This window comes from Colius striatus, chromosome 26 (assembly GCF_028858725.1).
Source record: "Colius striatus isolate bColStr4 chromosome 26, bColStr4.1.hap1, whole genome shotgun sequence".
Classification (NCBI taxonomy): Eukaryota; Metazoa; Chordata; class Aves; order Coliiformes; family Coliidae; genus Colius; species Colius striatus.
This window is the reverse complement of record NC_084784.1, coordinates 3,070,210-3,096,015: the sequence shown is the minus strand read 5'-3', so window position 1 is coordinate 3,096,015 and position 25,806 is coordinate 3,070,210. Positions and strand designations below refer to the sequence as shown.

The window sequence follows — 25,806 nt, the reverse complement described above, 5'->3', positions numbered from 1 at the left end:
GTGTTTGTGTGTGTTGTGTTGTTGTTTGTGTTGAAATGTTTGTTTACAAGGGTCCTTTAAACAGGTGGTAGGTCACTGCTTTTAGATGCAACGCTGTCACACAGGAAGCAGACTATGTTTGGTATAAGATCTTCAGGTAAGTGTCTCCTCTGCTGCTCTGTATTGATAATACCTCAGGAAGTTTGTAAACAATCTCTTTGTGGGGGGTTTTGTTTTGTTTTGTTTTTTTTCTGCTTGCAAATAATTTTGACCTGTACAATTCTATGAGTTTTGTCTCAACACTTGGATTCCCTGATGTCTTTGGGTCTCTTTGCTCTTTCTCGTCTCCCTTCCTCCGCCCGTTGCTGCTTCTCCTTCTCGGGTTTGGTGACGCTGTCGTAGGAGGGCAGGGAGGCTGTGGAGGGGGTACCTTCCTTTTTCTCCCTGTTTGTTCCTCCATTCTCCAGTTTTGTGGAGAGAGGCCTTCTGCTGATGAAGCCCCGCCTTGCTAAACGAGCCCTGTAAGCCCTCTGGATGACCACGGCCGAAACCTCTTCCTGCTTACGCCGCAGCGTGGTGGTGATGGGCTCGTAAGACACTTTGGAAGGGTTGGATGCCACAAACCTTTCCTCCATCTGTTGCCTCAGTATATCCAGCTCTCCGCTGTCCCCCAGGACACGTTTGGTGAAGGCAAACAGGATGTCTAAACAGTGGATCCTGTCTCCACTCACCATAGGCAGGTCCATGGCAATGAGTTCGATGGTGTTGGGCTTTGGGACGCGGAGAGGATGTTCCAAAGCGTCGGCAAAGTCTGCCAGTTTGCTGTACTCGATGAACTGCGTGGCATCGGGGTCAAACTTCTCCCAGATCTCGTAGAAGGTCTCGAAGTCGTCCTCGCTGAGCGGGTCCGCGCTCTCCTCTGTCGCCACGCTGAAGTTCTCCAGGATGATGGCGATGTACATGTTGACCACGATCAGGAAGGAGATGATGATGTAACTCACAAAGAAAAAGATCCCCACCGAAGGGTTCCCACAATCCCCTTTAAAACCACTGCCAGGGTGTTCCTTGTCTAGGTCACAATCCGGAGGCCGGTTGAGGATGGGCAGCAACAGCCCGTCCCAGCCGGCCGACGTGGTGATCTGGAACAAGCAGATCATGCTGTTGCCAAAGGTCTCAAAGTTGAACATATCGTCTATGCCAGCCTCATGCTTGACGTAGGCAAAGTTGGACATGCCAAAGATGGAGAAGATGAACATGACCAAGAAGAGCAAGAGGCCGATGTTGAACAAGGCAGGCAGGGACATCATTAAGGCAAAAAGCAGGGTGCGGATGCCTTTGGCTCCTTTGATCAGCCGCAGGATGCGCCCGATGCGAGCCAGGCGGATCACTCGGAACAGAGTGGGGGACACGAAATACTTCTCAATGATTTCAGCCAGGAACATCCCTAAAGAAGGAAGAGAAAGAACAATGTGTGACAATGGAGAGACGTACAGGCTCCTGCTGCTGCTGCTGCTGGACACAGTCGAGACCCTCTTGGACACGTTCCTGTGTGACCTGATCTAGGTGGGAGCTGCTGCTGCAGGGAGGTTGGACTGGAGGAGCTCTAAAGCTCCCTTCCAGCCCCCACCATGCTGTGATTCAATGATTCAAGGGAGTGGGCACAGAGAACATCTGGGGCTGGGTTTTCAAAGTTGGGGCTGTGGTTAAGAGGCCTCACCTTCAGGCAGCTAAGGCTGAAGATGCTCCACATACCCAAGCAGTTCTCTCTCCTAAATGGAGGGGGAGAGAGGTACAGCTGCAGAGTGACTCATCCCACCTGGGTAAGGATGGACGAGCTGCTGCTTGATGCAGCTCAAGCTCCTGAGGCCCAACTCTGCCATGGGAGCTACAGATTCTGTTCTGAAGGTGCCAAAAGATGTGTAAGACATGAATCTTATTGGATGCAGCAGACAAAGCTGGAGCTGAGTTTCAGACTGCAGGACAGTCTCTAACTGTTGCTGTTTTGTCAGGATGCCTGGGCAGAGGGGCAGAGCCGTGTGCAGCCAATGCTTTTTGAGTGGCTCTGTTGTATTTGTGAGGTTGTGCAGCTTTTACAGATCTCTAGGCGCTGCTGCTCTGGCAGCGGGGTTGCACTGGATGAGCTCTGCAGGTCCCTTCCAACCCTTGTGATTCTGTTTCACTCCATACCACTGGACACAGATGCCAGAACACAGGGAGGAGGGTGCATTACTCAGGGCTCTGAGCTGCCACAGGCTCAAATTGTGCCACAGGCTCTTCAAAAAGCTTGAAAGAGCACCTAGAAGTCTTGGCACCTCTATATCCCCTTCAAAGACCAGGAACGTGCTCTGCTCTGCAAGAACTAAGCCAGCCTGGCACTCACAGAGCTCTTTCCCAACTGGTGTTGCACTTACCCACGATGGACAGAATCACAACCACGAAGTCAAAGATGTTCCAGCCGATGGTGAAGTAGTAGTGGCGCAGGGCAAACATCTTCAGCACACACTCACAGGTGAAGAAGATGACAAACACCAGGTTGATCCAGTAAAGGATGTCCTCCATCTGCTTGCTTTGTGTGTCTGTCTCCACCATCATGGTCACCATGTTGAGGCAGATGAGCATCATGATGACTATATCAAATGCTTGCTGAGTCACAAAGTCAAAGACAGCTCCTTGAATGCGGTTCTGTGCACCAGGGGAGAGACAAGGGACCAAATGAGTTGGGACAGAAATCTACAGCAGTCAGCAGTTTCACTGCTGGAAGAGGACAGAGTTTTTTCAGTAACTTCTGAAGCTTCCAAGGCAAACTCCAGCCACAATTCACACTGTTTATGGGAAAGGTGGGAAAATGCTGCTGTTTTATACCCCCAAACATGCCACCACAATCCTGGTACCAGCACATCTCCCTCTCTGGTGTGGCCAAAGGCTGAGTGCTGCACTTCCATTCACAACTGAAGCAAGCAGCCAGGTCTGCTTTGCAGTGGTGAGACTGACTGCAGGGTTTTAGCTACCTCTTTTGCATCCTGGCAGCAGTTCAGTTCCAGCAGCAGGATGCTTCATTCTAAGGGATTTGCCCAAGATCACACACAAAGCCCTTCAGAAAGCAGAGGAAGGTGCTCAGGTCTTGGTCAATGCAACAAACAAGGCTGGTTGAGTGTCTAAGACTCTGCTTACTAATGCCAGGAGGCCTCTTCCCCTCCATCTACAGCCTCCCAGCCAGCCAGGGGGTTTCAGACTGTTTGGTTGATGTGAGCCAACTGTTAACACCAACCCCAGCTGCAGCACTTTCACCTTTCTCAGGTGATACCTGAACTATAGTGACAAGAGCACGGTGAAAGCAGCCCAACAGGAGTTAGAACAAAGGATGCTTTAGGAGCCGAGGCTCCTTTGAAAGACTGCTCTGCAGGTTTCTTCCCTTTGGTTCCCTCTATAACAGACTCACCAGAGGTCGGGGAATGGGTTTCTGAGGCTTCTTTGAGCCCAGTTTTTTCATGGCATTATAGTACTTCTTTTGTTCTTCTGTCATGAAAATATCTTGACCTCCAAAGTAAAGGGGCAAAAGGAAAACTGGTTACAATCAGCTCATACACCAGAAAGGAAAGGAGTAACACTCCAGCTAAGTCAGGAGGATCCCTGCCACATGGGAAGCTGGTGGCAGCTATTTCAGACAGAAATACATTATACCCAGGGTGTTCCTTCAAGGAGAAACTGCATTTTCCCAGTGATTAACCTGCTTTAGTGCACCTCATCCTTCCCCACCCCCTCTGTCTTGTCTGTGATAAGCAGCTGAGGTCTCAGGCTGGTTCTGCACTCATGCAAATCCTCCTCACAGAGAAGAAAGGCAGAATATGAACGAGCCAGAGGCAAGGAAGAAAGGCATCTTGCTTCTAGTCTGTATATTTTAGTTGAGGTAAAAACCCACCATCTAGTCCCAGAAAAGCATGAAAATGCAATCCAGGGGAAAATGTCTCATCAGGCTGGAGTTTGACATAAAAGCTTTGGGCTGCCTCTTGTACTCCCTGAGCCTGTTGCCCCAGTTTGTGCCCCAGACTGAAGACCCCCTGACCTTTGTTTTGCAGTGAAAACACATCAGCCTGAAGCCTCAACATTCCTCTCTTGGGTCTCAGCTCCCCTAATTAGCAAAGACACATGACTTATCTTTTTCTTTTGTTGATTGAAGTTGTCAATGATGACACCAATGAACAAGTTCAAGGTGAAAAAGGAGCCAAAGATGATGAAGATAACAAAGTAAATGTACATGTAGATGTTGTCCTCGTACTTGGGTTGCTCTTCTTGCTGAATGGGAGATGAGAAGAGAAGTCAACAGCAAAGACATCACACAAAAACAGCCAAAGAAGTCAATAGCAAAGACATCATGCAGCCAAAGTGAGAGGGGTCACGTTGCCAAGTCTCCCCAAGCGAGGCAAGTTGTGCTTTTGTGAAGTTGTGTGTGGAAAGCTGCACCCTCACACTGTTTGAAGCACAAGCACGTGCACATGGTTGTGTTTATACAGAGAGGATGGGGAATCTCATGCTCAGAGCTATCTCTTGCTACAGCTTCAGCTGACTTTTTCCCCTGTAAATGAGGTCAGTTGCCCATAAAACACACAGGAATGTGCAAATCACCAAGGGAATCAGCAGTTTAAGGACAAGCACTGCCAAAGTGAAGTCATCATCCTTTCTTTTGGGGGAGGGATGGGTAAGACCATCAGCTGAGCAGACAAAGAACCTCTCTTACACTACCCTGGCACAGCCATGCTGCTTGTTTCCAACCCAAATTCAGTGCAGGACGAGACAATATATTTTAAAATCTCTTCATACAAGACCAAGAGAAGAGGAGGGGGAAAAAACCAGCAAAAGAAGAGGGGAAGTGCTGGCATTTGCATGATTCCAGCATGCAAGGACAAGAAAAGTGCCTGAAGAAAGAGCTCCAACCCAGTCATGACTTCAAAACTGGATTCAACAAGACACTCAGGCTCCCATGTAGACACAAGGCTCATGGGGGACCCCCCTGGCTAATTCCTCCCTGTAATTTCTTCTGATGATGACATACACAGCTTCCCTATATTCCTCCCTTCGCTGTATTTTCTAGTCTGGCAGGATTTTGCCTGCCCCTAAAGCACTCAGAAGAACTCTGCCCTTCCCAGGGAAGTTTCTTGAGCAGCTTTTTAACTCCCCACACAAACAGAGCCACTGAAAACACCACAGCAGTGAATACAGGACATAAGCACAAGTCTACACTTCTTTCCTCTTGGTTTTACCACAGCAAAAGCACAGGATGAAATACAGGGAGGTGAGTTTGTGGCCATGCACTTTTACCTTTCTGGAATCTACTGCTGCATACATGATGTCCATCCAGCCTTTGAAAGTAGCCTGGCAAAGAAAACACAGTGATCTGTTAGACAGAACTCACCTGAAGGCAAGGAACAAGTCTGACTTGTGCCAGGCAAGTCAGGGACTCCCTGGCACCCTTCATCATCCTCTGTGTTGAACTAGTTTAACATTTCTCTTTTCATTTGATCTAAACTTGGGGGAGGGTTGCACTGGGAGGCCTCTGAAAGTCCCTTCCCAGCCCAGACTGTTCTGTGACTCGATGACAAATGGATCTAAACAGGTTTCCTGTTGTCTGATGGAAGGTTTGGGAGGCTGATGAGCAGAGCTGGGGCACTCAGCACACACTGAGCACTGGCTGTGCTGAGAGACTCGTGTTAGGCAAAAGGGTGAAGGATTAAGCAGCAGTTTTATTCCAGAGTGGAAATAACAGGCTGCAGTTGCTTCCCAGAGAGAGGGGAGCAGCCAAAATGCATCAGAAGTAGCTTGAGAGGGTTCAGCACAGGGCCACAGAGATGCTGGAGTGGAGCATCTGCCTTGTGCTGAAAGGCTGAGGGAGCTGGGGCTCTGCAGCTTGGAGAAGAGGAGCCTGAGGGCTGAGCTCAGTCATGTTCACAAGTGGCAGGAGGCTGGAGCCAGGCTGTGCTCAGGGATGGCCAATGATGGGACAAGGGGCAACGGGCACAAGCTGCAACATCAGAGGTTCCAGAAACACACACAAGGCAGAATTTGTTCCCTGCTGAGCTGAGGGAGCACTGGCAGGGGCTGCCCAGATGGGCTGTGGAGGCTCCTGCTCTGGAGACATCCCAAACCCACCTTGGCATCATTCCTGTGCCTCCTGAGCATGAGGAACCTGCTTGAGGGGGCTGGAGGAGCTCTGGAGGTTCCTTCCCACCCCCATCCCTGTGTGATTCTCTGGTTGCACTGGCACAGGAGGAGAAACTCCTGGCAGGGGCTGCCCAGATGGGCTGTGGAGGCTCCTGCTCTGGAGACATCCCAACCCCAGCTGGATGAGTCCCTGTGTGCCCTGCTCTGGGTGCTGCTGCTCTGGCAGGGGGTTGCACTGGCTGAGCTTCCCAGCTCCCTTCCAACCCTTTTGATTCTGTGACTCTGTGCATTTCCCAGTCCTGGGGAGATGGTGACAGCATAACTTACCACTTGCAGAAGAGCCAGATATCCTGCCCCAACGTTGTCAAAGTTGATTTTCACGTTCTTCCATCGGATCTCGGTGGAGTTGGGCGGCATCAGAGCTTCACAGTCTGTCTTGTTGTTAACAATTTCTATCTCAAAGCGCTCCTCAGCTGTTTCATTAAAGCAGTAATGATATTTCCCAGCAAACAGGTTAACCCCCATAATGCTGAAAATCAGCCAGAAGATAAGGCAGACCAACAACACATTCATAATGGAAGGGATAGCGCCAACCAAGGCGTTGACAACCACCTGTGTTGGAAGGGGTGGGAAAAAGTTTCAGTATAAGACACGAGGCAGGAGACAGCAAAGCATCAGTACAGCTGGTTTTTAGAGGGGAGGGATGGGAGGGGGGAATAGGGGGTGAGGCCACTGACAGATGTGTGGCGGTTACTCCACGCAGAAGTGGGCAGTGAACCTGATTGCAAGCGGGAGGAGATTCAAAGCTTCAAAGCCACCTCCTGAAGCTCTGTTTTGAAAAGAAAACAGGCCCAGGTTGGTGAGACTCGCTGGGATTGATTTTGGGATGTTGCTTCTTCAGTGAAACAATGACTTTCGGTAATTTCAGTTGCCAAAAAGGGTGTGGGGGGGCGTCACCGAGTGAGGCTCAGACTCTCTTCGTGGCAACAAGCAGGCTCCTAGCTACAATTAGTCTCAGAGCCGAGTTTGAGGACACTTTTGCTGATGGATTTGATGGGTCTGTATCAGCCAGTGGCCATTCCCCACTTTCAAACAAGGCTGTTATCACTTGGGTGCCTCCTGCTCCCAGCGAGGTCCCCAGAGAACCGCCTGGCACCAACCTCGCTGGGGCCAGGGCCCAGCCTGGGTGTTGCTCTGTTAAGACTGAGCTGAAAACATCGAGATCACCTTTGTGACTAAGCAAGGCCAATCATGTTGTGTCAGGCAGACAGCTGAGCATGCAGCTATGCAGGCTCAAGAAGACAGAAAAGCCATGTTCCTTCCTCCAAACTGCAGCAAACACAGCGGGGAGCGAAGAGGGGGCAGGTTTTTTTTGGTCAGAGCTCTCTCACTTCCACCAGCTCCTAATTTTAGCTTCTCCCAGTTTGGGAGCACCATGTCCCTAAGCATCCCTGGCCAACACACGACAGGATGTAAGCTATCAGGCTTTTAATAGAGTTGGGTCAGCAGGCTATGGAATCTTTTATTGTGATCACCTAATTTAGGTTCCTTTAATAGATGAACACAATCTGAACTCTTTGCACCCCTTTGCCTTGGGTTTATTTTTTCAAAGGCTCCTCAGTTCCACAGTGATGGGGGAGCCCTGAGTAGCAGCACCTGAGCCATGACTGGTCCTGGCCACCATGTCCCCTCTCCCCCTATGACATCTGTTTGCTGGGTGCAGCTCCCTCACAGCTCTGCAGCAAGCACCCGCCCTCCATCACCTTAGGCATGAAGGGAAATGGAACAGCACAGTGATCCAGACAGTAAACTGCTGAAATGCTGTTAAAGGACATCATGAGCTCATCACCTGTGCACCCAGTGAGGTGTAAAGACACAAGCTGGGAGTTCTCCAGGCTCTACAGGGAACGCCTTTGCTTTGGGTCTCCCTCCATCCAAGCAGGATGCTCTGCTGCTGAGCACCACAACAGCAGCAAGTCTCTTTGGTTTCAGACCTTTCAGGTATCAGCAGGATGATTTCTCCCAGTTTAAAAAACCAGCAAACCCAGTGTCACAGCCCCCTGAGATGTGGCCACTTAGAGCAGGTTCAATCCATACAGCTGTCCCAAGAGATGTGAGAGAAGGAACGTGGCTTTTGTGTGCAGACTGACAACAAGGCATGCACAGTTCACAGCATTACTGTCAAACTTCCTGAGTAATTTAAGAGCAGAGCAAGCTCTGGAAAAATGCAGATTGCTATGGAGTAGAGAAAAGCAAAGAACTACATTTTACATTTCAAATCTTGAGCCTGTGGCTCAGAAGAATTGTTTCTGTGTGTAAGGGGCAGCAACACTTGTCTTCAAGTCAAAACAAAGGAAGAAATAATTGGGTTTAGGTAACTAACAGGGCTGCAGCCACAAACCTCTATCAATCCTCCTGCAGTGAAAATGCTCCACTTTAAGCATGAGACTTTCCTGACTGTGCATTACAAGTCAGAGCTTGGAGGACCTGCAGGTTTAGTGCCAGGTCCTTCCCTTTGTGACCACGCTCTGGGTTGGAGCTGAAGCCAGCCCAGCCAAGGCTCCTGCTCGTTGCCCATGGAAAAGTTTTCACCCTTTGTGCCTATAAAGCTTAGAATTAAGCTAACTGACACAAAGAAATAATACAGCAGGGAAGAAACGACCCTCTGGGCATTTGTTGCTGGTGCCATTTACTTGTGTGGGGTTTGAGGGTTCCTGACCAGGCTGTGGCCTCTCTCACGTTGTGTTTTGTGCTGTTACAACACAGCAGATTGCAAGGAGAGCAGGAAGGATGCAGGTGGAACAGCTCCAGTTAGATCCTGAAGCAAAACTCTGCTCTTCCCTTCCCTTTTCTAAAAGAAGGGTGTCATTTTACCTCTTGTAACGTCTCCAACTGGGATTTTGCACAAAAGACCTACATGATTGTCCTAAGAGCATCTGGGAAACCTGTTAATGCAACATCCCTGCTGCTTAACAGACACACACAGTTCTTTCTTGTTGCATATTCTTCTAAGAGTGTTTCAACTCCAAATGGGGGGAGGGGGAAAAAAGCACCAAAATATAGAATATTAGACTAGAGCATCAGTGGCAAAGCTGCAAGACACTGCCATAATTTCCAATCCCCAAGACAGTGGTGCTGGCTACCAATTTGAGGAAAGCTTGTTAAGTTCAATGCTTTGCTTGTGCTTCGTTGCTAGTTCCACAGTGACAGGACAGGGGGCCATAAAAGCATGGTAAGAGGGAGGGAGTGGAAAGGAAAAGCTTCACTATCAGACAAAGGCTTCCAGTCACCACCAGACTGGACCGAGAACAACAAGGTGCAACAAGAGGAATTAAACCAAAACCCTTTGTTTGTTTGTTTGTTCCAAACAGCTGAGCTCCCCACCAGTCCCTTCCTGAAGGCCTGGGTGATCCAAGAAAGCAAGCAGCCTTTTACCCCCTTGCAGGCAAGATTGCCTTTTAAAAGCCCCCTCAAGATTGAGTCTTTCAATCCAATTCCACCAGTGGCCTGGAAACACTTGAGGTGGTTCAAATTCTGCTTCTTTGCACCTGGTGATTCTCCCTACATCAAAAAAGGGTTACAGCTGAGAAGCCCCCTCGGATGCTAGAGGTCAAAGCCAGGCTAAATGACAACAGCCAAGTGTTAACATTGTCTACAAATGGCACGTGGTTTTGGGCCAGTCATCAATGTAATGAGGCAGCTGGATGCATCTCCCTTTCTTAAGAGGGGAGGGTGCAGCAGTGGGAAGGGACATCCATGGTAGAGAGGTGATCGAGTCAGCAGCTGCATCATGATTCTGTGGGGAATTTTCTCTTTCCACCAAAGTTTTGATCAGTTCTAGCATGCTTAAAAAAATAAATGCTCCACAGGCATGCAGAAGGATCAGCTGCTAATGGCATCTTACCCTCATCCCCTCAAATCGGGACAACGCTCTTAAAGGCCTCAAAGCTCTTAGTGTCCTAAGGGACTTTATGGCACCTAGTTCCGAGTAGCCCAGGGCATTAGCTATAAGGCTGACTAAAGAGACCTACACAGGAAACAGAAAAGAAAAGAAAAGAAAGAAAGAAAGAGAGAGAAAAAAAAACAACAAAACCAAAACAAGAAAGGAAAAGAAACAAAGAAAAACAAAGGTTCCAGACTGTTAGAACGAATCCCCTAGCACTGATTTGCCCAGCCCAGGCTGCCAGCCCGGGCTTCCCCCCGTGAGAAATACCGAAGACATGACACCAGCTGCCTACTTCACTTGACTGAAACGACCTGGAAGGAAATAATGTGGTTGAGAAAGGCATAAGAAAAGAACATAGGGGAAAGATAAGTGAGAGAGAGGCAGAGACACACAGACGGAGGAGGGGTCTGTCGGAAGGAAGAGCCCAAACGATGACAAAAGCCTTACCCTCGCCCTTTACTGTCTGCAGGCTCCCAGCGGCTCCCATTAAACTTAAGCCACACAAATGTTAAAGGTACCTATGAGAAAGAATACAGATAAATACACACACTGCACCACCTGCTCTCTGCTTGTACAGCAAGCCACCGTGCCCAGGCTGGGGGCTGAGCCTTCGGCGATGGGGCTCGTGCCCGAGCTTGGTCCTGCCAAAGCCTGGGAGAGCTCAACACTGACCCTGTCACAGCTCAGGGGCTTGGCAGGATTCGGCCCCGTGTTACCAAAAAGCCTGAGAGCGCGGGGCTGTGTGTTCTCCAGCCCTGGCACACAGGCTGAGGGCAGCACGTCCACTCCCAGGGTAGCAGTGGGTCACATCGGCTGTGACGCGGCCACACGTAAAGAGCATCTACAGACGTTCCCCTGCTGCCTCCCAGCTTTGGCTGGTGCCACGTTACAGACACAGATAGGGGACAGAAATGTCAACCTTTTTGTCTCTTCAGGAGGAAAAAAAGACATCAAAATACAGTAACAAACAATGGGAAAGGTGAGACCTCCTCCTGGAACAGACGGGCTTCGCGCTCAGCTCTCCAAACCGGCCACCTCCTCGTCCTCATTCTAATCAAGGGATATTAAGCTAACAATCCAGATTCCTTATGGGGATGATTTTTCTTCCACCCAGGGGAATTTCAGGACCAGATTTCAAAGCCATGAACGTGTGGGAAAGCTGCAGAGAGATTTCACCCCGTTTTTACTGCTTGTGCAAGTGCTTCACGCCTTTTTCTGGCTTCCCATCTGCTCCCTAGCCAGTGGCCACGATATCTGGCAAAGTGGCTCTCTGGTTATTCCCATGTGGGTTTCTAATCTCTGATTGAAAACACACCCCAAAGGTTTTGCAACACAATCAGCCTGCTCAGGAAGGGACCACAGCAACACTGGGGCGTTAAAGCCCTGACCCCAAACTCCAACACACGGATGGGATTTGGAGGTGTGGGCTGGAAGGTTCATGTATTTCCCCCTTAAATGTAACAGGGGGTACAGGCTTCACTGAATCCTCACTTGGAGAGCTTTTTCCCTTTGGGATAATGCCTCGTTCCTGAGTAGGAAACTAACAGGGTGGCAGGAAAGGGACTAAAGGGCTGCTTTAGCTTTCATGGGGTCTTGTCAGTGTTATTCCCTCAGGACACTCCAGCAGCAGACACAGCAGGCACCGAGGCAGACAAAAGGAATTCCAGATTGACTGAAAAGCAGAAGCCTTCATTATTACCCAGAAAAAAGACTCTGTCTTCACAAATACACCCAGCAAGCTTTGGGAATCAGAGAAGGAGGGTTATTTGGCAATGCTATCGAACCTGAAAAATAACATGCAAGAGGGTTGTTACGACGCAAAGGCTCGTCCTCTGCTGGGTACTGCTGCCATCCTGGCTCCTCTCAAACCCCATCTACGTCACATGAGAAAACTGGTTGGGTAAACTGTGATTTAACACACACAGGACACGAAGCACAGCTGACATTTCTGTCAAGTCATACCTTGGCATCCCAAAGTCACATTTCACAACTCTCCTGCCTGTGACACCAAAGGAAAAGGAGGATTTTTCTCCTATTGCACTGGGGATTCAGGATCCTTGTACACACACCCTCACTCACTCCCTCTAAAGCTGTTACCTGCCTGGGAAGCTCCTTATCTTTACTCCACCAGCAGCCAGAGGCTCGGGAAGAAAACAAAACTTGCACAGTGTCTGTCAATTAAACTGTGCTTTGCTGCCAGCAGCTGGGGTGGAACTCACAACGTGGAGCAGCAGCACTGAATGCTATCTGTGTGCTTGGCTGCTGGTCATCTTTCCAGTTCAATACCCCAAAGGATTTCATTTGCTGAAACACTCCTGAAAACAGTCCAGAAGAACAGATGGCAGCTGGCCTTGGCTTCAGCACTTGCACTTCATCTTAAGGCAGTGAGTGAGGTACAGGGCTATTTTCAGAAGAGTTTCTACTTCAAGAAGTGTGTTAAAAGATGTTCAGGGGGTCAGAGGGGGCCCTTTTAAAACAAAAACATCCAAAAGAAAAAGATTCAGCTTTGCCCAGGGAATGCTGACATCCTGAGTCACTTCTGCCCACGAATTCCAAGCACAGCTCCTCCATCTACTCAAGAAACATTCCCAGAGTGAGAATGTCACTGAACAGCGACTTGACCCTATTGAATCACATTCAAAATGTTCCAAATGAGAGGTCTGGGAGAGCTGTCAGGGGCTTTTGTTTTAATCTGTTTGCTCCTGGGGCATTCACTAAGGACAGAGACTCACAACTGGGTGTGATGAGATGTGTTAAAAGTACCCAGGCCCCTGGGATTCTCAGGTTCCTTTTTCACCCCCCTCCCCCCTGTTCTTTAGCCTTCAGGTCCCATTGAATTCTGTCATTTTCCACAACTTTTGACAGCACAGGTTCCATGTATTTCAAATGCCTTTGCTGTGCTTCAGAACCAAGTGCATGGCTAACACTTCCACTGCCTGTCTTTTCATCCTCAAATCTATTCTCCCTCCCAAGCTGCTCTGCAGGGGAAGCACGTGCTGATGCACCCAGACCAACCCCTTCCCCTGCTCACACCATCATCTCTTATCAGGAAGCTCTCTTTGTTGTTTGACAGGGTCCTGCTTTTCTCTCCTGAGCATTAGATCTTTTCAGCAGCAGGATGGATGATGCTGAGCTTCATTTTGCCTGACAGAGCTTTGAGAGTACTCAGATCTCCACACTGTGGGAACACGGGAAGATTTTGCCTCGTCACCCCCCGACCCACTGATAATAACACAAGAAAATTGATTACAGCAAGAGGGTGGCACTGAGGAACACCATGTCTGCACAGGCTCTCCCCCTGTTAGAACCTGCAGTAGCTCAATGTGTGGGCAGGCCTCTTAGAAACTGTGTTTTCAGTGGAGAGGGAGAGCCAAGGGCTGGGAAGCTCTCCTTTGTGTCTGCAGGCTCCCTGGGACCTGACAGGGACCCCCCTGGCACAGCAAACACTACCAATACCCCAAGGGCTCCAGGGCTTCATCCTTCTTCTGGAAGCTTTGATATCTGGGATTGAATCCTCATGAAACACATGATGCAGTAAAGACACCTCTCAGGAGAAAACAACACCCCAGCCTTCCTCTAACTACCCCTTTTTTGTTTGCCCACCAGAAATAAGGAGGAGAGGATACATACAGCCACAATGAGGAAATCCAGCCAGCACCAGGCATTAGTGAAGAACTTGACAAATCCATAAGCACACCACTTCAACAACATCTCCAGGATGAAAATGTAAGTGAAGACCTTGTCTGCATACTCCAGGATGGTCCGGATGGTTTTCCTCTGCTCTATGTAAATATCCTCAAAAGCCTGGGAAGCAACCAGGTGTTTGTGTTATTACATTGGATTTGCTCTGTAATTAATGGTCCTTACCTGGAAGATTATTCCAACAACACAGAGATGAGTGAGGGAATGAGCATTTCTCACACAGCACCTTTTCTGCTCTGGTAACACAGGAAATCCTCTGCCCCTCAGGATCTGATGCAAGACATTAGATCTAAATGTTCAGCAGCTGCTGCTACAGCAACACACATGGGCAGGTTTTCTCTGCAGCTCAGCACATCCAAAGGAGCCAAGTTCATGGGCAATCAGACTGTTCATTGCTACCAAAGCTGTGCATGCAAAGGAAAGCAGGCTGCTGCTGTGGGGCAGGAACTAAACAGTGTCCTAAACCATCTCAGTTCTGTGTGCTTCAAGTTGTTTGTTGTATTAACCTATCTACTCAACAGCAGAGTATCAACAAACTGACTGTGTGTGTCTGTGTCACACCAGGAGGTCAAGAGGCTCTGCAGACATGGGAAGGTGGAGAAAAGGGAACAGAAATATTCTTGCTGGGTGATGTTAAAAAGGAGACTAAAGCTTCTCCTTTCTAGTCGAGCTACGACCAGAACCCAGGCTTGCAGGCTTGCAGTCTGCATTCTGAACTTAAATGAAACAAAACAACCATGGATAAGGCTTTTGTAAGGCACCTGCTACGCTGGGGCTGGGCTGCTTTGCAGGTAGGAGCCATCACAGCTTGCTGTCCCACCACAGTTCCTCCACTCAGCTTTCCCAGCCCGATGCCCCCAAGCTCAACGCCACGTGCAGGTTTCTGGTTACTCACCAGAGCACCACTGCTCAGCAGGATCATAAAGATGATGAAAGTCTCAAACCAATTATGTTCCACAATCAGGAAGCAAGTCTTCCTCAAAGTCCACCAAGACTTCCCCAGCCCTTCCTCAATATTGACCTGACAACATTTACACCGCTGCATACAACCTGCAATGGGGACAGTGCACAAAGGAGAGTGAGCCCAGGCTTTGTTTGGGTCACAGATGATCTAATGTATAAGAACATACAACTGACATTGTCTAGAAGCAGCCTGGATGCCAAAAACGTGAATTAAGCTGAGTTTCAGTTCAAAACTCTTGTGTTCTTGGGGATTTTACCGTTACTTTGGCCACTTCTGTGTCTGGGCACCTGAATTAGCATCAATTTGTGAACAGATTAAGCTCATTTATATTTGGTGAGGTATCAGAAAGGAATGGAAAGCTTGCTGATAAAATAACCTTGATCCATTTAAAAGAGATCTTTGCCATGGGAATACCTGATCAGCTGCTGAAAGACATTGAGGCCAGTGGGAAGGGATAAAAAAATACCCAACCCAGAGCAGAAGTCAAATGCTTCGGCTTCTAAGGCATCACTTGTACAAAACATCATCCTGCCCTGCCCAGGGGTCGTGGCAACTCCATCTCTGAGGCCTTCACTCTGCAAACTCCTCTCAACTCGCCCACCTGTGATGCAGGCTCCAAGAATGGCCTCAACACAAGGTGTCTGCCAGCCCTGATCCAGACTGAGAGCCAACCTCAGGGTCAGCTTATGTTGGGCAGGTCCTAGAACAGCCTGGATGCTTCTTTCTGCACTCCTGGCCAATCCTACCTTCTGTGAAACATGCATCTGGGTCCAGATACTCCTCTGGTGCCTCCACAGGGACTTCTTCCACTTCAGGCTTTATATCGATGGTGCTACCTTCAGAGGAGCTGGTGTCATCAAGTTTCTTGAACACAAAACAAAGCCCAGCCCAAGCTGGAATTGGCTCCACAACAGATATCACGTTTCACGATGACTCAGCAATTTGTTCATCAGATTTACTATGCCAAAGGCTGTTTCCTCACTTCACCTCGTTAAGATCCCGACCCAGCTCACATCCCATGCTAACAGCACAGCATGAAGTCTTTACATTACAGATGTCTGTGGCTCTCCACAGAGCAATGTCGTGGTTTTGCCTGGGCCAGGATTTTGGGTAGCAGGGGTGGCTACAGGGGTGGCTTCTTGAAACAAAAAGAGTTGCCAGAAGCTTCCCCTGTAGCTCACAGGGTTGGGGTCAGTCAGTTCTAAGCTGGATCCTGCACCTGACCCCAGACCTGGCCAGTGAGTGATGGAGGTAACAGCTCCAGGCTGAACAGCCCCAGGTCCCACAGCCTTTCCTCAGCAGAAGATGCTGCAGTGCCCTGAGCATCTCGGTGTCCCTGCACTGGCCTCTCTGCAGCAGTTCCCTGTCCCTCTGCAGCTGGGTAGCCCAGCACCGGCCCCAGGACTCCAGCTGAGGCCTCAGCAGGGCAGAGCAGAGGGACAGCACAACCTCCCTGGCCCTGCTGCCCACACTTGCTGCCCCCAGGCTGCCATTGTCTCCTTGCCCACGAGCCCACGTTGCTGCTCATGCTCCGTTTGCTATCAACCAAACCTTTGAAGCACTTCATCCCTACCTCCTTGCTGCCATCAGGATCTGTATCGCTGCTGAAATCTTCGGTGTTGAGGTTCTCAAAGTCTGATTCACCCACAGCAATAGGCACCCTGACAGTGAGGTTGGGGTTGTTGATGAAGGACATGTGGTCCTCGTCTATGATGTACTTCTCCACGCTGCTGCCGATGCCGCTCGTCGTGCCGTTGCCGTTCTTCTGGTAGTCGATGTCCCTGTTGATGTCAGCCCCCGTGTGGTTGGCGATGCAGTTCACCTTCTTGTCGTACAGCTCGTCCAAGGGCTTGACTTCATCTGCCTCCCTCTGCTTGAAATGAGCCTGCATGAACTCCCGCACTTTGGCCTTGGTCCAGGCGATGCCCTTCTTGATGCGGATCACAGAGATCTGCAGGTTGTTCATCTCCCCGTCGTCGTCGGTGGCTGCCAAGTTGTCTGCACTGAAGGAGCTCAGTAGCAAGGCTAAGAACAGGTTCAACACCTGGAAGAGGAGAGGTCACACTTGGCAGAGCTGACACAAGTCAAGGGCTGCATTTCCAAAGCTGAGTGCGAGGATTTGACCCCTCAAGCCCTGACGTTAACAGGAGCTGAGTCTCCAAACCCCACGCTGAGAACCAGCTCTGGTGCCCCACAGACCTCAAGGAACAAGACCCTGATCCTGCATCGTGCCCCATGAACAGGAGAGCCCTGTGCAGGGCACAGCTGTAACAGGGTCGCTGTCCCTGAGCCCCCTGCAGGATCCAGACTGCTGATGTGAAGCAGCAGCCATCCAAGGGATTTAAATTCAACATTCCTGCCCTGGTCCCATTTCTGTCTCAAAGGAAATGGGCCAAATCTAGGCATTCTGATCATGCCCAGCCTCATCTCCTTGCCCACATCTCAGTGATAGGCCCCAAAGACTTATTTTGTCGAAACCCCTCAGCAAGACAAGTCCTCCCAGAGACACCTCACCACACTGCTTTGAAGACGTGCAACTGGTCCACACTGCTTGCTTACATGTCCCTCAGGAAACACCATGATCCTGCCTAACCTCCCACACAACAGGCCCTGAGCTGACTCTTGCACACAAGACCGAGCTAGGAGGCGAGAAGAAACCTCCAACCTGACTTTAACACTTCAGGACCTTGCCCTGCCTACCAAATCATTGCCTCTCCTGGCATTTGAAAGGGCAGGTTTAAGCATCTTTCACTGCCTCAGGTCGACATGTGGGTCTGTCCCCTTTGGTTCTGTAGCTTTCACTGCCAAGTGCTTGGATGCTGCATTCACAGGCAGCTGTTTAAAGCCCTAATTGAGCAAAGCACATCCTTAAATTTGTGCTGCCAAAGGCTGCTCGTGTGTCAGAGGCCACCAAGGGCCCCAGACAGAGCTGGGACGGACTCACAAACCATTGCTCCCTAGTGCTACGGTCTCCCCGTGTTTCACCCCACCCAGAGGCAACCAATAAAGACCATCAGTAACCATTTACTGACCACTAAATTTCCGATGACCATGACCATCATGAAGACAATCAAGCACATGGCCTGTCCTGCCACTTCCATACAATCCCACATGGTCTCAATCCATTCCCCACACAACACACGGAAGACAATAAGGAAGGAGTGGAAGAAATCGTGCATGTGCCAGCGGGGTAGCTCACACTCCGGATTGATCTTGCAGACACACTCCTTGTAGCTTTTGCCAAAGAGCTGCATGCCCACCACAGCAAAGATGAACACGATGATGGCCAGCACCAAGGTCAAGTTCCCCAAAGCACCCACTGAGTTCCCGATGATTTTTATCAGCATGTTCAGGGTGGGCCAGGATTTGGCCAGTTTGAAGACTCTCAGCTACAGAAAACAAAAGAAGGGAGAAAGAAAAAGGAAGGAAACAAAAAAACCAGACAAATGGCAAATTAATTTCATCTTAAGCAAAGAGGAAATTCAGGCAGAACTTTCTAAAGGGTCACCCTCCTGGAGGTCACACAGCTCCAGCCCCGTGCTCCTGCTACTCAGGGCAGTGGGAGCAGGGGGATGCTTCGCTCCTCTTTGAATTTGGTCTCCTGTGCCTTCTACTTAGTTATTGCCCACATGCTCATCTCCTTTAGAAAGGAAAAGTGGGGGGTTTCCATCTCGTTCTGCAAGCTTTGCACCACGAAGGACACCAGGAGACTCGTCTGTAGTGTTGTGCCACTAACAGCTACTTTTCTACAGCAGCTGCACAGGGTTATGAAGTTATTACGACTGTGAAGTTAAGAAGAGACCTCAAAGAATTACATCATCCCCTCTCTGCCCTCCCCAAAAGCAGAGAAAACAAGTGGGTTTTGCCTTTTCTCATGTAAAAAGCTTTCTAGTAGCTCCAAGACAGTAACACTCAAATAGAACTGGAACTTGGAATACCAATCGGAAAGATCTCAGCACAGAAAGTCCTTCCACATCTGCCAGACTCAGCTCCATCAAACTGAGGGAGACAATAAATCCATCAAAGATGTTCCAGCCTTCTTGGAAGTAATAATAGGGATCCATGGCAATGAGCTTCAGGAACATTTCTGCTGTGAAAATCCCAGTGAAAACCTGGAGCGGCGAGGAGAGAGACAGACACAAAGAAGAGGTGAAGGTTTGCTTTTGTTCATTTCCTCATCTTCAGGCTAAACACCAAGCAATGCCATCTGCCACTCCAGATCCACAGGCAATGCCATGTGCTTGCCTGCAGTAGCCTGTTCTCCTCCAGTGCAGCACAAATATCTCTGAGCTAGCTCAGGCACACCAGCAGTTAATAGGTGGATGTTTAAGTAGTGACCAGAGAAATGCACCCTGAGCAAACAGCCTGGAGCTGCCACAGGCTGCAGTGAGGCCAAGTTCCCACTGCCCAGTGCCCTCTAGAGTCCTTTCAGCCCACATTAACAAGTGAGCAGATCCACAAGGAGTATTTACCAATGTCAGCTTACCAGATTGCCTACGGAGAGCACGTGTTCAAACTCTGGGGTCATAGGATGGTGCTCCATTGCCATGAACAAAGTGTTCAGCACGATACAGATGGTGATGGCCAAGTCAACAAAAGGATCCATGACAATTAAGTTCACTATCTCCTTCAGCTTCATCCAGTATGGGTGGCATTCCCAGATCAAGAATGTGTTGGCAAATTTGTACCAGCAAGGGGGACACTTCCTCTGGGACTCCTCCAGCTCTACAAAAAGACACCAGCAACAGAGTTGAGTCTTCAGCTCCCGGGCTGCTGGATCTGTCTGATGCTCAGCATAGCTCAAATACTGCCTGGTCTTGCCCACCATGAACCACTCTCACATCTCCCTGACTGCACAACACTTGAGGATTGCTGGGCCAAAGAGATGTTTTGCTGTGTGAATGAAGAGCTGGGTCAAGGCTTTGTATGGAGCTTCCCTGACTTCTCCTTTCTCCCTATGCCAGAGCTACGTCACATCTGCACGAGGCTCCCAGCAAGTGCAGCTCTAAACCTGTGCAACAAGCCCTGCTTGGATCTTATGATTCAATCCAGACTGTTGGGACATATTTAACTCAGAACCAATCAAGGTAAAATGGTTTCAATGGAAGTTACAGATCCCAAACTGTCTTTGGTGCCAGTTTTTAACCCACACGAATCCTGTGCTGAATGCAGACAAGGTCTGAAAGAGGAAAACACATGCCATAGAGCTGCAAAGGGCTTTGAACAGACACAACCTGATTAACCACGTCCCTTTACAGAAACCAAACGTGGTGACTGCCCATGTTTGTTTTACACTCCCTTATTTAAAGGCCTTAGAGGGGAAAAAAGTGAAACTCGGGAGTTTCCCCCTCACTCTGTTCTTTGCCTTGCAAGGGTTCCATTCAGGATACACAGCTGCTCATGCTGGAGTCCTGTTTCTGATGGGTAGGGGAAGGATCACTGTGTTCTCCTTCCCATTGGCTCTCTGGTTGCTTAGTGTTCAGTTGCCTTGGAGTCTCTCAAGTGAGAAGAGAGGACCCAGCGGCACTGGAGCCTGGAGGCGTTTGCGCAGGAGGGAAGCAGCAGCACAACCCTGAGCGTGTTTCTAAGTATATTTGGTTTTCATACCATTTGATTGCAGGAGGCAGCAGGAATTGGAGATCATCAACCTCAAAACCAGCTGCTGTTCATAAATTCTTGCTGGCTCCTGCAACAACATCTTCAGAGGTCTCACCTCTGCGCTGCCCGTCTCAGGAGTCCCATCAGCCCGGAGTCACAGCGGCCACGTTTCAGCTCTCAGTGTAACTCAGACCCTTTACTGCCATGGGCTGTAAGCAAAGGAGGGTCTCTCCAATCCTTGGGAGATGGCAGAAGGCAGAACAACTGTACTGGGTGTTGTCTTACTTCCTATAAGCTCCACACTGCATATCCATCATTACAAATCTTTGTTGTCTTTGCCTCTGTACCATTTGGATACAAGACCAAGTACAACAAAGCCTAATAAATGCCTGCGTGTCAAGGCTGACTCAAAAGAAGGAGGTTTAGGCAAAACCAGTGCAGGAACATGTACTATTTGAAACCCTGCCCCCCTCACCCTTGCACACCAGCTATTGCTCTAAGCCCCTGACCTGCTACAAAGGCAACTCATGAACTTCACCATCACCACTCCACATCCTCTGGGACACACCGAGCGGACACGTGTGTCCATGCCCATGGTTTGTGACTGATCACACCCACTGGCCAGGCAGAGGGACAACCAGCACGGCTCCAGCACAGGGCAGATGTGGTGTGAGGAACACCCTGTAACCTGCTGCATGGGTCTCCTGCCTTCCTCCAAGACACCACGAGAGGGCCATCGACCCGGGAGTGCTGAGGAGCAGCAGAGGCTCAGCTCCAAGCCATGTACCTACCCTCAACCAGAGTGTTTGTCAGCCCGGTCATGACGCTGTTGGTTCGGTCCTTCCTTCCATAGGATGCATTCACCTGATCCATCGACACCAAGAGAGACCCACCAGGTTTCTTTCTGATTTCGATCTCCGTGGTGCCCTGTGAAATTCAGACCATGATTAACACAAGCTCTTGGGATTTTACACACTCTCAGCCTAGAAATACGACACATATGCCCAAGGGAGGAAAACATCCTCGTTCCAAGTCCCTTCCCTGTGTTATGTCAGGGGGCAAACCAAAAGCTCAGCCCCCATTTCTGCCAGCACAGAGCCTTGCAGCCTTTGGCAAATTAAGGATTACCATTTCTAAGGAAGGCTGTTGTAATCTACACCCTCTAATACCACCACAGAGCAAAATGGGCAGTGATTCTTTTAACCAGGCCACTTTAGAGCCCAGCTGGGCAGAGTGGGAACTCCACCCCAGGCTCATTTGAGCCACTCAAATTAGATGAGGTTTAGGAGCTGAGCAGCTGACAGTATCAACACTGATTTCAAACCCTGCACCTGAAAATGAGGCTCAAAGCAGCTCAGCCATGTCCCTGTCTGAGAACTAGCAGGGATTTCTCCTGCTCCAGCCCACTATGAAGCTGCTTTTCTACCACAATTGAGGTAAGAGCCACGTCTCAAGGATCACCTTACTCTTCTCAAGTCAAAGAGCCTGCACTTCTAAAGGCACCTCACAGCTCCCCTCCTAAACCAGCTCTGGAGACACCAGTCTGTTAAGCCCAGACTATCTTCTGTACTAACAGAAGCCTGTTGTTTTTTTCCCCACTCAAATCAGGACTTTGCCATTGTCTGCTCCTGAAGCAGAGGCTCTGCACAGCCCATCAGCTCTCCCAGCACCACAGTGAACTGTTTGCTGCATGTTGAACCCCCCTCTACAGAGTCAGCAAAGTAAGAGCTAAGCAACATCGCTCTTCGATGCATGCACCGTGCCACGCTCATGCTGTGTTAGAACTGAGCACTGAAGCAAAACATTGCCTTAACATGCTAACTAGGGAGGAGAAGGAAACAGGTAGCAACTGATGCTTAACACAACTAGTTAAGGTCAGACAGGTTGCAAGGATTGAAATGACTAAAAGAAAAACAGCTTGGAATTTATAGGCACAGTAACCAGGCTCTTCTCAGATGACTTAAGTCTCTCTCAAGTGATGTTGTTTCCATCTCACCCAGATCCTTTTATGCCCCACTGACTACTATTGTCATTTTTGAGCTTTGTTTCTCCCCTGCACTCTGTTGATCCACTACAAAGGCAACTCAACAGCCATTCGGTCAACTCGCTGGCAAAAGTCAGCCGGGGAGGACTCCAACCTTCCAGACCTCACAAGCCCCTTTATTTTACCAACAGCAACATTTAGTGAGAGCCAAAAGATGGATTGTGTTTCCCTTTAAATCCCCAAACAGCTTATTGTGGAGAACATTTGCAACAAGCTCTGGTGGTTTCCCCTGTTCTCACACCTCAAACAGCTCCCTGCTATTATTAACCCTTAAATTAAGGAACTCAATTCCAAGCCTTGTTTTTTTCCCCAGGAAGCCAGGAGAAGGAGGTGGGGATCACCCAGTTTGAGGAGGACAGAAAAGGGAAGCTGAAGCACAGAGGGGTTTTTCATCCAGTACAGACTGTTTGGCCCCTGGGTGTCGGGCTGGCTCGGGAAGGGCTGCAAACAGGAGAGGAGCAGAGGACAGGTCCCGCCATGCCTACGCTACGCCATCGGCTTCCTTACACTGTCCTGGGGAGCTGCCTTAGCTATTTTCACCTCAGGCAGGAGGCGGCCCCCGGGCATGCTGGAGGGAGGGCCGCCGATGAGGGACACCACGCCGTTGCAATCCACCGTGCTGTTCCTCTTGACGCTGCGGCGCAGGGTGGGGAAGATGCGCGAGGAGCGGCTGCCCTGGCTGTAGCCGCTGTAGCCGCTGTAGCTGCTCCGGCGGTCGCGGCCGCGGATGGGGATGAAGAGGGAATCCCTCCTGCCTTCACTTTCCTCCACCGTGCTGTGCTCGTCGTCGGCAAACTCGTTCTCCGAACCCGGGTCACGAAATCGCCCCTTGTAGCTGAAGATGCTGCTCTTGCTGTTGTGTCGGGAGAGGAAAGGGGAGCCTGGGATGCTGAGGAGAGACTGGGAAGGAGAAAAGGAAGAACAGCAGCGTGAATAGGATGGGAGCAGAGAGCTGCAGAGCTCTCAAGTGCTGCTGGAGTGGTTGTGCTCCCTCTCCAGGTGTAACACAAACCGTCGGCGGCTGTACTTGAAGAGCTTGTTCACTCCTGGCTGGCTGAGCCACGGCGGGGAAGAAGTTACCTGCTTAGATCCACCACTCTCAGGGACAGCCCAAGTGTGTGTGTGTGTGTGTGCAAGGGCTGTGAACTTGGGCTGTGTCTTCCTGATCTGCTGCAAGTTTAAGGTGGTGGGCAGCTTCCTTCCACATGCTCATCAGCATCTAAACTAGAACCTTCGAGCTCTTCAACACCCACCTGGATGGTGGCTGGAGGCTGCCCAGGGAGGCTGCAGGCTGCCCAGGGAGGCTGCAGGCTGCACAGGGAGGCTGCAGGCTGCCCAGGGAGGTTGCAGGCTGCCCAGGGGGGTTACAGGCTGCTCAGGGGGGTTACAGGCTGCTCAGGGAGGCTGCAGGCTGCACAGGGAGGTTGCAGGCTGCACAGGGAGGTTGCAGGCTGCTCAGGGAGGGTGTGGAGGCTCCTTCCTTGGAGCTCTTCAAGACCCCCCTGGACACGTTCCTGTGTGACCTGACCTAGGTGGCAGCTGCTTCTGCAGGGGGTTGGGCTGGATGAGCTCTAAAGGTCCCTTCCAGCCCCCACCACTGTGTGATTCCCCTGACCACAAGCATCAACATCAGTGAAGGAAACAAAAACTACCTGGTTCATGATGGAGAATTTCCTTCCTAGCCTGTTATCTGGTAGCCTGAAGGCTTTCCTCCTCATGCCATCCTCAGATTCAGACTTGAACACCTTTTCATTGTCACACTTTTCCTCTCCTTCTGACAGTTCCTTGTCCTTCCGTTTCTTCCTCCTGTTCCGACGCTCTTTGGCACTTTTGGAGCTGAGTTTGGAAATCTCCGAAGAGCTCCGAGACATCCTCACCCCACCATCATCTTCCACAGCATCTTCAGACACTGTCCCTGCTGAAGTGACCATAGCAGCAGCCTGAGGGTGGTGACAAGAGAAAGGAAGAACAAATCAGACCTTACCATGGTTAATACTCCCTTGTCTGCTCTACACAAGAGCGTGGCTTTATGTAAGTACAAGTCTTTGGGGCAGGATTGAGACTCTTGGAAGAAACTTGCAGCAGGAGCTTGTAAAAATGTTTACAGTCAACTTTTGCAGGTAGGAATAAAATCCCTCTCAGTGCTTGAGCTTAACACTCACCTGTGCTTCTTCCTGCTGCTTCTTCAGTTGTTCTAACATGGCTTTAAACTCTGCCTCCTTCTGCTCTGCCTCCTCCAGCGTGGCCTGGTTCTGCTCTTCATAAGCCATGGCTACCACAGCCAGGATTAGATTCACCAGATAGAAGGATCCCACAAAAATCACCAAGACAAAGAAGATCATGTAGGTTTTTCCTGCTGCTCTTAAGGTCTGGAAGTAGGAAAGGGGAAAGGAGTTTCAGAGTGACAGGGGATGTGTGAACTGATCCCAGGTTTCTTGACCTAAATGCTTCTAAGAAAATACAGCAGTGCTGAATATTTAACACCTCAGCACTTCCACTGCAAAGCACTAAGACACTTCACACTGCCAGCAAAGGTGACATCCCCTTCTCTAAAGGGATGCGACTGAAAACGACTCAGAAGCACAGCCTGAAACTCGATGCTTAAAGCTCTCTTAAACCAAAACAAAGCAGGAGAAAAGCCATTTCAGCAAGGTCCCCAACCCATCTTCAGGTTGCAAGGAAACACTCTGCCCTCCAAAGCACCTGAGTACCTTCTGTGAGCAGAGCTGGGCTCCTCACAACCTTCTGCAGCAGGTTCTGCCACAACCAACTCAGGGCTCATCTGTGCTCACCCCCAGGACGTGCTGTCTCTTTGTGACTCAGAGGTACAACACCCAGTTACAGGCCACATCCCCTTTCTCCTCTGCACACAAGACCTCATTCCTTTACCTCAGTTACTCTTTCAGATAGGAGGAATCAAAGGAGGAGGCTCCTTCCTTGGAGGGCTTCAAGACCCACCTGGACACGTCCCTGTGTGACCCGATCTAGGTGGGAGCTGCTTCTGCAGGGGGTTGGGCTGGATGAGCTCTAAAGGTCCCTCCCAACCCCTCCCATTCTGGGATTCTATGAAATAAAGCTGCTCAGGTTTTCCCTCCCTGCATTGCCCACAAATTCTCACCTTATACAAGAGCAAACCAAAGTGGTTACTTACTAATTGATACAAGTTTTCCCAAAAGTCCTGAGTCATAAGGCGAAATAAAGCCAGAAAAGCCCAGCTGAAAGTGTCAAAGCTTGTGTAACCATAGTTGGGGTTCCTCCCTGCTTTCATGCACGTGTAACCCTCTGGACATTGCCTGTGAAGAAGACAACAGCCATTTCAGGGCATCAAGGCAGGGAAAGGGATGCAGCAAGTTGACAACACACAGGTGGAGATGTTCATAACTCTGGTAAGGAATGGCACACGTTTTGCTTTCAGTG

At 49.9% G+C, this 25,806-nt stretch overlaps 1 protein-coding gene across 6 annotated transcripts in view; it reads right to left on the bottom strand.

Annotated features, from left to right (window-relative positions):
- Window positions 1–275: 275 nt before the first annotated feature.
- SCN8A (sodium voltage-gated channel alpha subunit 8) overlaps window positions 276–25,806 on the bottom strand; it is a 43,549-nt gene continuing 18,018 nt past the window's right edge. For 2 of the 6 annotated variants that reach the window (XM_010205301.2, XM_062015479.1), the window contains exons 8-26: window positions 25,541–25,682; window positions 24,552–24,758; window positions 24,042–24,329; window positions 22,930–23,289; window positions 21,137–21,272; window positions 19,234–19,472; window positions 18,686–18,859; window positions 17,780–18,136; window positions 16,321–16,791; window positions 15,494–15,611; window positions 14,679–14,833; window positions 13,712–13,885; window positions 10,040–10,162; window positions 6,463–6,747; window positions 5,296–5,349; window positions 4,135–4,272; window positions 3,419–3,523; window positions 2,391–2,661; window positions 276–1,423 (exon numbers count right to left, since the gene is read on the bottom strand). In XM_010205301.2, coding sequence (XP_010203603.2) covers window positions 276–1,423; window positions 2,391–2,661; window positions 3,419–3,523; window positions 4,135–4,272; window positions 5,296–5,349; window positions 6,463–6,747; window positions 10,040–10,162; window positions 13,712–13,885; window positions 14,679–14,833; window positions 15,494–15,611; window positions 16,321–16,791; window positions 17,780–18,136; window positions 18,686–18,859; window positions 19,234–19,472; window positions 21,137–21,272; window positions 22,930–23,289; window positions 24,042–24,329; window positions 24,552–24,758; window positions 25,541–25,682 — 4,945 coding nt within the window. Of the gene's footprint in view, window positions 1,424–2,390; window positions 2,662–3,418; window positions 3,524–4,134; window positions 4,273–5,295; window positions 5,350–6,462; window positions 6,748–10,039; window positions 10,163–13,711; window positions 13,886–14,678; window positions 14,834–15,493; window positions 15,612–16,320; window positions 16,792–17,779; window positions 18,137–18,685; window positions 18,860–19,233; window positions 19,473–21,136; window positions 21,273–22,896; window positions 23,342–24,041; window positions 24,330–24,551; window positions 24,759–25,540; window positions 25,683–25,806 lie in introns of all 6 variants that reach the window. The other 4 variants (XM_062015481.1, XM_062015480.1, XM_062015477.1 and 1 more) reach the window with 3 other exon arrangements.